At 34.3% G+C, this 11,321-nt stretch overlaps 1 protein-coding gene across 15 annotated transcripts in view; it reads left to right on the top strand.

Moving 5' to 3' along the window:
* The first annotated feature begins 1,188 nt into the window (after positions 1 to 1,188).
* LOC110922502 (non-specific lipid-transfer protein) overlaps positions 1,189 to 11,321 on the top strand; it is a 37,389-nt gene continuing 27,256 nt past the window's right edge. Inside the window, exons 1-9 of one of the 15 annotated variants that reach the window (XR_004885647.1) lie at positions 1,189 to 1,699; positions 2,422 to 2,519; positions 2,613 to 2,773; positions 2,834 to 2,974; positions 3,126 to 3,270; positions 4,672 to 4,774; positions 5,005 to 5,255; positions 6,060 to 6,092; positions 7,477 to 7,582. Coding sequence is in view for 2 of the 15 variants with exons in the window: in XM_035986506.1 (XP_035842399.1) it covers positions 4,684 to 4,774; positions 6,060 to 6,092; positions 7,477 to 7,744 (392 nt within the window). In the remaining 13 variants the exon portion in view is untranslated. The other 14 variants (XR_004885645.1, XR_004885646.1, XR_004885643.1 and 11 more) reach the window with 14 other exon arrangements.

Genomic DNA, 11,321 nt, shown 5'->3' with positions numbered 1-11,321 from the left:
ACTAGTTAAGATGGTGCCAGGTTCATATTTATTTGAACCGTAATTTATATATTATAGCTCTAAGCATATCAAAAATACTTTTCTTTTTTCCAAAATCAGAAATTATTTAGTCTTTTAAAAAATATTCTATCATGATTTAGCATTTTTTGAAGGCAATGCGATTAATATCTACATTTGTTTTTGTCTAAATAAAAGGTAAACGGGTCTTTTGCTCAGCTTGTGACCCACTTGTATTATGTAATAACGTATGGTTGCATTGTATAACATTATGTTGTATGATATACTCAAGAATAGACATAAAACAAATATAAAATGGCGAAGAGGATCTCAACTCCACTTGTCTTAGTAATAAAATAAGAACATTTAAATTCAACCATGTTCCGTGTTGCCTTGGCTTTCAAAGGACACTATTTTGAATGAATCTTAATTTAACTTATCAACTTGTATCAACTTATATCAACTACAAATCTAATACGTGATGTTTACAATTAGTTACAATATTACATCAATTGATTAACAAAAATAAACAAAGAACAGATAAACAAACAATGAATATGCTACGATTTGACATGTAAAGGAGAAGGCGAATTTCTACAAACCGGACACATTCCGTTTATCTTAAGCCTCTCGTTGATACCCTTGGCATGGAAGCAATGTCGACACTTGGTACTCCAATAAACATATAGGACATGCTGCATCATCATGTCCGAAGAGCCTCTTGCTTTCACCTAGAACAACTTTCGTGTAGCATTCAATTTTTGTTTGGTCCAGAGCTTGGGAGGTTGATAAGCAGTGTGCTCTGACTTGCACAACGCAGATCGAATCCATCATAATCGCAGTTTTTAGGCTGCTGATGGATTAACCTGAAGGGGAATCGGACTCCGTAAAAGCTTTGGCCGCAATAGGAAGTTTGGCAATTATTTGATGCTGCTGAAGAAGGAAGCGGAATGAAGAATAAGATACAAAATAGAACTCTGTAGGCCTCCATTGATATCAAGGATTTGACAATGGAGGACCATATGGTTGATCAATGATCATCAATTACTTAATATTTATATAGTATTATATTTAATATTTACTTAATATTATTATTATTAATTAATTATTATTATTAATATTAATACTATTTATTTTTATTTTATATTAATAGGGCAATGAAAATGAACAGTGTTTCTATTCGTGGTTTTTTCCAATTGCCCTATTTTGGCAGCCATCCTCCCATTAGACGCGTGTCTTCCAGGTTAACACCTTACCCCTCTTACCGGTTTGCTTCTGATGAGAGAGGATGGGAAGAGGGAAAAGGGAGAGAGAAGAGAGGGGCGGTGACCGAAGGGTTATCACCGTCACACCACCATCGTGGTCACCATTTGTTGTCTCTTTGTTTTGTGGGGTTTTTAACCTCTTTACGAATGATCGCTGGGCTCTCTCTATTTACCATCGCCCCTGTTATTCTCTCTACAAATTTCTCTCTTTCTCTCCCAAAGGCTAGGAAATGAACGGTGTTTGTGTTCGTGGTTTGTTTCGAATGACCTGGGCAACCATATTGGTTTGTTAGGGTTTTTCTTTGATATTGTGTTGTGTCTATTGTCGGTTCTTATGCCTTCGTTGGTTAGGTTTTCTGTCGTGGCTATGATGAGTTCAAGGATTTGACTAAAAAATTGATGAACATGTAGCCTTGGTTTGGCAAGGATGGTGGATGGTAAGTTTTCACTTGCAACCCCCTTGCAGCCATGGATTTCTAGTTTAGGCTTTAAAACTCTGAGCCTAGGATGGGAAGTGCCTGTTTAGCCGACTATGTCCTTGATTTCTTTTGTTGTTTATGATTTGTCAAGTTTTAGGAATTGCTCAAGAATGAAGATAATACTTGTTCCCATCTTTTGAAAAAAAAAAAAGACAAATTAAGACTAGAGTGGTCGGGTATTATGTTGTTTTTTTATTATATTATTGTTGAAGTAGTTGTAATCTCTTATTTATTTATTATACTTGCGAGTTTCCAGGGACCTAATCATTATGTGATTGCTTGCTTGCTGATAAACTGATGTTTTCACATCTCTAAAATTAACCCATATCGAAGTATCAGTACATATATGCAAAAGTAAAGCACTCTGATCTTTGATAATTTTGCAAAATTGCTACGTATGATGTATTACTTTATGCTTATAGTTGTTCACGATATGATATTTTTTGTGTCTTTTCACTGTTTGTACCTTGCAATGTTGAAATTGTTTTTTTTATTGACATTGATAATCTATGTAGACAATAGTCTTATACCGCTTTAATCATGAAATGAAAAGATTTGGTGCTGGTCTTGATGAATATGATGCAATCTCTAGGTATATATTATGCATTTATGTCTAAACTTATAAGTTAAATTACTTTGTTTTATATGGGTCGTGACCGAACGCAAATGACATATGGAAGAGGATGAGAGTGTTTCAGTTCAAGATGTGTGGGCCTGGTGAAGACGCGTGCAAGAACCGACAGGAGGGTTTCAGTTTAAGATGTGTAGGCCTGTTTTGGTTGTTTGAAGATGGGTTAAATGCATGATTTGTTTGATTTCTTGTTTTGTAGTAATGTGATTGATCTGATTAGGTTTTGTTTGAATGGTTTAGGATAAAGTGGGGATGACGGCGACCTTGACGACTGTGGCTTCTAGGATTCCGTCAAGGGTACCAATGTCTCTCAACGGATGATCTAGAGACAGAATGGGAAACTTGAAGGTGATCTTGAACAGCCGCAACGTCAGAGACTTGAATCGGTTCCGACAAGAATGGTAAGCTCTTTATGTCTGCATCTTTCCATTTTTATGTTGATCGACTCATCGTGTTGTTAGGGTACATCATGAAGCCATGCGTGAGAGTGGCTGAGAAAAACAGATGGTCGGCTGAGGCCTTCCCTACGCCTTCATACGACCCCGGTGGTGGTAGCGCAACCATTTGGCAGCGGCTCCACAATCCTCTATGTCATCATTAAGGTCGTTATTTTTCTTTCTTTAACTTGGTATTTTCCGTTTTTGTAAGAAAAAAAAGCACCTACTATATTTTCTGTCTAGAGTACAATCGATTTTGTTATGGATGGATTGGTTTAATCTGAATTTATTTGTTGGAACATGGATATGGTTACAGGTTACTGATTTTGTATACACATGGAGTTGCAAGTTGTGTATGGGTTTGTATCTTAGGTAAACCCTCAACGGGTTCTAAACGACCTGAACAACGCTAGTTGGTGCAATGACCTGAATTTTTCTGTTTAGCAAAAATCAAAGTTAAGGTAACATCAGAAACAAATACTTTTTTAGGCGAGTTTTACATTGAGTCAGTCAAGAAAAGGGTCCATTTGGTACCAAGGCAAGTGTAGATAATATAGTTGAAATGATAGTTTGTATATAAAAGTAACTGATTTGATGCTCGCAACTTTTATGATATGTGTAACTGATTTAAATCATCACTGAATAAATTTAGTTGTCTGTACGATTCTTTAAATGGTACATTGGAACAATGTGAATTTAGGGCCATTACCACTGGTTCCAGGCTACGGAGGGGAGGACAAACACAACGGTGGCGGCCATTTTTTAGGGTGAAATACTTTGCCAAAATTGTTGATTGTATGAATTAGGGTTCGAAGTTTCAGAGAGAAAAAGGATAATTTGTTCGTGTATTCGAATTGGTAAATTGTTACAGTAATACATATGATTACATATATACACGGCAGGTTTGACAGTAACCGCCGGAACTTAGGAATTAACATAACAATAACATGATAATGTAACTTTATAAATAACCTATGCTATATAATTACTTATAAATATATCTAGCTTATGTCTATAATCCAATACCCTCCCGTAAGCTAGATAGAGACAATATGAAGAAGCCTCTTGAAGTGGTGGAAATCTTTCGGCTGCAGGGCTTTAGTAAAGATATCAGCAGCCTGATCCTTGGTTGAACAGAAACTTATTTCTATTTCATCGTTCTTGATAAGGTCTCTGATGAAGTGATATTTGACTCTAATGTGCTTGCTTTTTCCGTGATAAACAGGATCCTTTGCGAGATTAATAGTAGATTTATTATCACAGAAAATTATAGGCTGACACTCCATGTTAAACTTCAGATCATTTAAAATTCCTTTAAGCCATAGAGCTTGACATCCGGCCATTGACAATGCGATGTATTCTGCTTCTGTTGATGACAAAGCTACTACACGTTGTTTCTTGGACTGCCAGGCGATGGCTCCTGATCCCACTTTGTTGATTGTATGAATTAGGGTTCGAAGTTTCAGAGAGAAAAAGGATAATTTGTTCGTGTATTCGAATTGGTAAATTGTTACAGTAATACATATGATTACATATATACACGGCAGGTTTGACAGTAACCGCCGGAACTTAGGAATTAACATAATAATAACATGATAATGTAACTTTATAAATAACCTATGCTATATAATTACTTATAAATATATCTAGCTTATGTCTATAATCCAATAAAAATATGACCCAGAGGATACTTGCCAGTAACTTCCAGGTTAAATTAGTTAAAAACTTCACTGAATTGAGTTTAGATGATCAATTGCAGAAGTGTAATTCACATATATTTATGAGAGTTTAAATTCTTTATTATTGGAAATTTTTATGGATTGTTTATATTTTACTCTGTTCTTTTTTTCTTTTTGCGTTAGTGATTTTATGTGATGTATAGAGGGGCAACCGATTCCAACCTCCTTCGAAACGAGGATGCTGCTCTACGTCAAGTGACTGACGTTGAAGACGAACGAACTACAGGTACGGTTCAGTCTGTATGTTATATATAGTTATATATAACACACACTTTTGTGATGAGTTTGTAGAGTAAGATATATATATATATATATATATATATTTGCTTTTTTCAGTCTGGGCTTCAGGTTGAGCTTAGTAATCGAGTTTGGTGGTTAAAATATAAAAGGAAACAAGAAACTTATAAAAAAAAAAAAAAAAAAAAGAGGTCTCTTGACTTGCTCAGGTGGTCTCAGATGTCGTACCATTTGCTTGGAAGGACGGATATCGAGATAAAGAACAATTGGCATACATATTTGAAGAAGTAAGTACACCACTTGGATAACAAGAAATCTCAAGACACAAAATAAACAAACACCATGTAGAAGAACAGACTCAAGTCTTGAATCTTAAAAATCACTTTGCTTGCATGTCGGAAAAAAAGACCCGCCGCGAAGTGATTACACAGTTTTAAAGTGTCACGTGTCTACCTGGTAATTGGTTTCAGGTAATTTAGTTAAATTTGTTGACGTTTTAGATTCTTTTGCGTTTGGAATGAAACCGAGGTCTCATTGGGTTTTTATTACGCTTAAGGAGAAGTTTGCGAGTTCTGATGAATTCAAACAATTCACTTTGAAAAGCATTTCTCATTCTTGAAAAAATATAACTTCTCCCTCGATTTAGTGTAGAAAAGCCAGCCAACATTTCCCTTATATAATTTAAAAATATAGAGATAACCTATAGGAGTCAACAGATGCATACTTTGGTATAGAAGCATGTAGATTGATGAAATTTTGGGCTTCAATACATACAAGTATTATGTCCAAACTTTGTTGTGAGCTTGTGATGGTAAATTTGTATTGAAGGTGCCAAAATATTTTTTAGACGTTTTGATCTACACCTAGATGTATTTATTTTCACGACATCGTGTTATATTGTCAAAACCGAGAACAAATTGGTTTAGCGCGCCGTATCAGTACCGGATCAGGTCTGATCGAATAATATTGGAACGTGTGTTAGTAGTTTTTACGACCCGTGACCATATTATGGTTTAACGCGTTGTGCGCGCCGCATCGCGTAGGATGTAAAACCTAGCTTATATAGTATTAGTTATTAGTTATTAATGTCAATAGCATGCTCCATCATTAAGATGGTGAGCCGCAATTTATCTATATGTTAGCTTTAAGCATATTTCTTATCTATTAATTAACAAGTTTAAATTATCTCTAGAGTTTACTATTCAATTTTGTATACCTAATATAACTTTAGGTACTCAAACGTTAATTTAATTTATTGTTTATACCGTATGCAGATAAGCAAATTATCAATTATTCAAGTTTGAAAGGTTAGTGGGTTTTAAGTTTTAAAGGTTATTGTTTATACGTACGGCATGCATAGAAAATTATCAATTATAGGTTAGTGGGTTTTAAGTTTCAAAAGTTATTGTTTATACATACGGTATGCATAGCAAATTATCAGTTAGGCCATCCGTAGTCATAAAGCCCCTTGTGGGGCGTTATGCGATACGTGTCGTGCCACGTCACACAGGGGCTTTATGGGGCGTTATATCACTTGAGTCCGTAGTCATAGCGCCCCTACCCATCATTACCTAATTATTAATTTTCATTTTTATTAATTATTTATAAAAACCCATGCTTTATTTTCATTGGTCAAAGGTTGAAAAGCTTCCCCCATAACCCCGTGAAAAATATCACGCCTGCCCCCCTTTTTTTCCCCCATAACGCCGCCCGTCGCGGTGTGCGAGGCGCTATGGAGGCGCTATCTTTCTTTTGGGCGGTATATGGAGCCCCATTACGTATGCTCTTATAGAAATCAGCAAGTAACCATTCCCAGATAATCAATTCAAACGGATTACTAGTATGGATTTACTAAAATACGTTTGATCCACTGTATCTCATCCAATCTTTAAAATTCAAATCATTTAATAAAAATATCACTACATCGACTTCTTATCTTTATTTATATCCTATAAAATTTATTGTCACACATATGAAAATTTAAAAGCCACTATTCCCTCGTATATTCTCTCTCTCACCCGCACACACAAGGAAAAGAAATAACAAAAAAAACAGATAGAGAAAAAATAATAAGAAAATATACAGAGATATCTATGTGGGTATTTTTTAAAGATAAGAGATAAATTTACACAATATTAATTCTTAGTTCAATTATAGGGTTGAAGGTAATGGAAGAAATGTGAATATTTTTACGATCTAAAACCTTTATTAAAACCATTTATCTTAATTAAGTAGAAAATACCGTATAAAAATAAATACCGCATAAAATAAGAAAATTTAGAATAATGATAAAAAATATATACACAAATATTCTGCTTTTGAATATTTATGCTACATCAATCCCATGAAAATCACATCTATATAGAAAATGTTCTGCTTTTAAATATTTTACATTAGTCCCATGTAAAGCACATGAGATGAGTACAGTACTCTTTAAGAACATGTTAATTTATTAAATATCATAACTAAATTACTACATTGAAAAATTGAAAACACGCCAAATGCATGGAGGTTTCGTCACGTGTTAGAATAAGATGTCGCTTCAATACATATTATACCATTAGTTGTATAAAACAAACGTGAAAAAATCAATTATCTTCAACCACCATCAAATAATGGTTCGTATTAGCACACTGTGGTCCGTAGCAGTTGGTTTGCTTTTGGTTTCATGGAGGCCAACGGTGTTTGCAGGACCCCCAACATGTTCAAGGGTCGGACGCATATTGGCACCTTGCACGGGTTTCTTAAACGGTCAAGAGCCAACCAGCTTGTGTTGCTCATCAGTCAAGAAACTTCATGACGCGGGGAAAACCAAAAATGATCGTGTGGCTATCTGCAACTGTATCAAACAAGTGACCAAATCGATCCCTTACGATGCAAAACGAATCCCTCTTATGTCTACGAAATGTGGTGTTAAACCGGAGTTTCCTCCCATTGATAAAAACTACAACTGTGCAGCGTAAGTTTCTCTCTTTCTTCATAAATTAAACATCCATTATTAGTGTTGTAAACAAACCGAGCTGATACTAAGATGGATTGTTTGTGTTCATTCGTTTGAATAACCAAACAAGCGAATGAACACAGACACTTAAATGAATGGATTTTTTGTGTTCATTCCATCATTTGAGTATACTCAAACTCAAATGATGGAATGAACACAAAAAATCCATTCATTTAAGTGTCTGTGTTCATTCGTTTGAATAACCAAACAAGCGAATGAACACAGACACTTAAATGAATGGATTTTTTGTGTTCATTCCATCATTTGAGTATATAACCTACAGAATTTATTAATTTTTTTGAAAAAAGTTCCCACTTCACCAATGGTTTTCCGATGAAATCGTCCGGTTGTGATACTCATTTGGTTAGAAACGATTTTTTTGTTCGCGTTTGTTGCTAGAAAATGTGTTTCTATAAGCAAACATGTGTACATGTAAAAATATAAAATTTGTTGAAGTTAAAATCAGGGCAAGCTCTAGTCAAGGGTGGGCGACCGCCTAAAGAGCACTATCCCAAGGGGCTCAATCTTTTAAATTTTTTATATGACATTATATACTATCTTATAAGTCAAAGTAAGTGTGTTTTCTCACCAGCTTTGTCTTCCTCCATACTTTGACGATGTTGTAACTTTTAGCTCTTTGACTTTGGTACCTTCAAACTTTAATAAAATGACGAATTTAGTCCCTAAACCTTCAACTTTGAATTTCCAAAACCACAACCTCATCTTTCAAAGTTTGCCAGCACCAACCCTATACTTTGGGTTTCCACCGTCACCCCCTCAGTTCTTACACAGTTACGCCACAAACCCTCTTCTTTTACATTTCCACCAACACCCCCCTCATCTTTTACACATTTCCACCACCACCTCTATACTTTTATACTTTTTCTTTTTTAGACTTTGCTTTTTTACCCCTTCCACTATTACTTCATTTTTACACCCGCCCAACTTTAAAAAAATTGCAATTGTAACCCCTAGACTACAACTCCTACTTTTGCAAATGTCTTAGGCATTGTGTTTTACACTTTGTGTCTACCTTTGTATTTTACACTTTTTTTTTGTAATTATCTTATACGCACTACGTTTTACGAATCGTATTTTGGTTTACTATATGCTTCCACCCGTCGTGTGCTACCGCAACGAGCGACGGCAAAATACTAGTTTTTTTTTTTTCAACAAAAGCCTATATGGATTTACAGGTTTTTTTTTTCTTTTTCTTTTTGTTTTTGTTTTGGGTTTTTTTTTCTTCTATGGTTGTTTACTTTAGTGGTTTTTTTACTCTTTCTTTTTTTTTTTAAATTGTTTATTACTTTAGTTGTTTTTTATTGATATTATTGAAACTAGTATTAATATTCGTTTTTATCGATCTTTACTTTTATGGTTTTCAATTAGTAAAGCCTATAACGATCAAAGTAACACCGCATAACATGGGGGAAAATGAGCACACTCCAGCCACTTAGCGTGATGGGAAAACCTATCTTTATTTTTTAATTGGTATTATCGAAGCGACATCAATATTCGCTTTTATCGATATTCATTTTTATGGTTTTCCGATGAGTCGATCCCATAACGACCAAAGTCACGTTGGGTAACAACAGGTGAAACCGATCATACTCCCGTCGAGTCGAGTCGATAATAACCAAAGTCATGTTGTGTAGCATGGAGGAAAACATTCAAGCTCCCGCTGCGTAGTGTGGGGGGTAAAAACCTTTCTCCCCTTTTTTTAATTGGTTTTTATCGGAACTGGTATCGATATTCACTTTTATCTATCTTTGTTTTTATGGTTTTCGATGACTCGAGCCGATAACGACCAAAGTCATGTTGTGTACCATGGAGAAAAACGATGAACTCCCGCCACGCAGTGCGGGGGATTCCCACTTGTTAAAATTAAATCCAACTAGAATTACCTCCTGTCGTAATGCGGTGGGGTATTCGTTAGTTATATATCATACTAAATGAAAAACAAATGTTTCTTACATAACCGCGAGCTTGTGTAAAACATAGAAAAGAATAACTAAGTCGATCTCTGATCCGCGCGTTGCAACAGACCTATAAAATGGGGAAAAATAGATGTCACAGGTCTGTCAAAAAGGAAAAAATAGATGAAAAATGTTGAACCCTTCACGCACGTTGCAGCGTGTTAACTCGGAAAATTTAAAACGAAACGTTAAACGAAAAACTTGCTAAAGATAAAAAGTATAAGAGACCAAAGTTGAAAGTAAAAAAGTGTTGGGGTTAAATTGGAAAAGATGAAAAACTTTGTTAAAAAGTAAAAAAAAAAAATAAAAATTAAAGGGTTAAATTACAAAAGATAAAAACTTTTGAATTAGAAGTGAAAAATCAAATTAATTAAAAGGGTTGAATTACTAAAAATTGAAACTTTAGAGTTAGAAATAAAAAAAAATCCATTTAAAAAAAAACTCTCAAAGTTTAGGGTACAAAAAACAATAACCATAGATATGTTGTTTGTTTATAGTTTTTAATGTGTTTTTTTAAACCCACTATCCTTCCTATTTAATTTAGGCCGATTTATACAATTAAACCCATTTGTCATTTAGCCCAATTACCCAACTAAACCCAATATAATATTTTAATCTTTTAAATCCAATTAAAAAAAAAAAAAACTTTAATAGGGGGGCGGCAATTCGTGTGACCAGAGAGGCAACGCAGTGATAAGTTCGTCGATTATTGATTTTTGTATATATAAGTTTACTAGAATTACCACCCGCTGCAATGCGGCGGTGGATTCATTAGTTATATATCATGTTAGATGAAAGGCAAACGTTTCTCACATGACCACGACGAGCCTATGTGTAAAACCGATAAAAAAATAATTAATCGCACGTTGCGACAGACCTATCAAATGGGAAAAATAGACGCGCTGCGACGGACATGTTAAACAGGAAAAAAATAGATGAAAAAACGTTGAACCCCATACGCACATTGCGATGTGTTAACTCGGAAATTTAGAACGACACGTTAAACGGAGAACTTATGAAAGATGAAAAGTATATAAGAGACTAAAGTTGAAAGTAAAAAAAGTGTTGAGATTAAATTGCGAAAGATGAAAAGCTTTGGGTTGAAAGTAAAAAAAATTAAAGGGGTTAAATTGCAAAAGATGAAAACTTTTAAATTAGAAGTGAAAAATCAAATTAATCAAAGGGGTTAAAATAACAAAGAGTTAAACTTTAGAATTAAATTGACAAAGATTGAAACTTTAGAGTTAAAAAAGAAATCAATTTCAGATTATTTAATAAAAGAGATAAATAAAAAAATAAATGTGAGAAATTACCAGAGAATAACATGTGTTCAAAAAGGATTTTTGTTTATTAGTATAGAAAGATTATAAATTATAAATTTGGGGGAGGGTCATTTTCCTGGTCTTACAAAGGCTTTAAATTCATAGAGACGACCCGGTTTAAAATATACATAATATTCTTCTCACGTAATTGTCACATTTATTCAATTAAACCCATTTGTCATATGGTGCAATTACCAACTAAATTCAATATGAAACTTCAATCTTCTAAACCCGAGA

Source organism: Helianthus annuus, chromosome 17 (genome assembly GCF_002127325.2).
Source record: "Helianthus annuus cultivar XRQ/B chromosome 17, HanXRQr2.0-SUNRISE, whole genome shotgun sequence".
Taxonomy (NCBI): Eukaryota; Viridiplantae; Streptophyta; class Magnoliopsida; order Asterales; family Asteraceae; genus Helianthus; species Helianthus annuus.
Note: the sequence above shows the minus strand (reverse complement) of the source record. Positions and strands in the feature narration are given on the sequence as shown.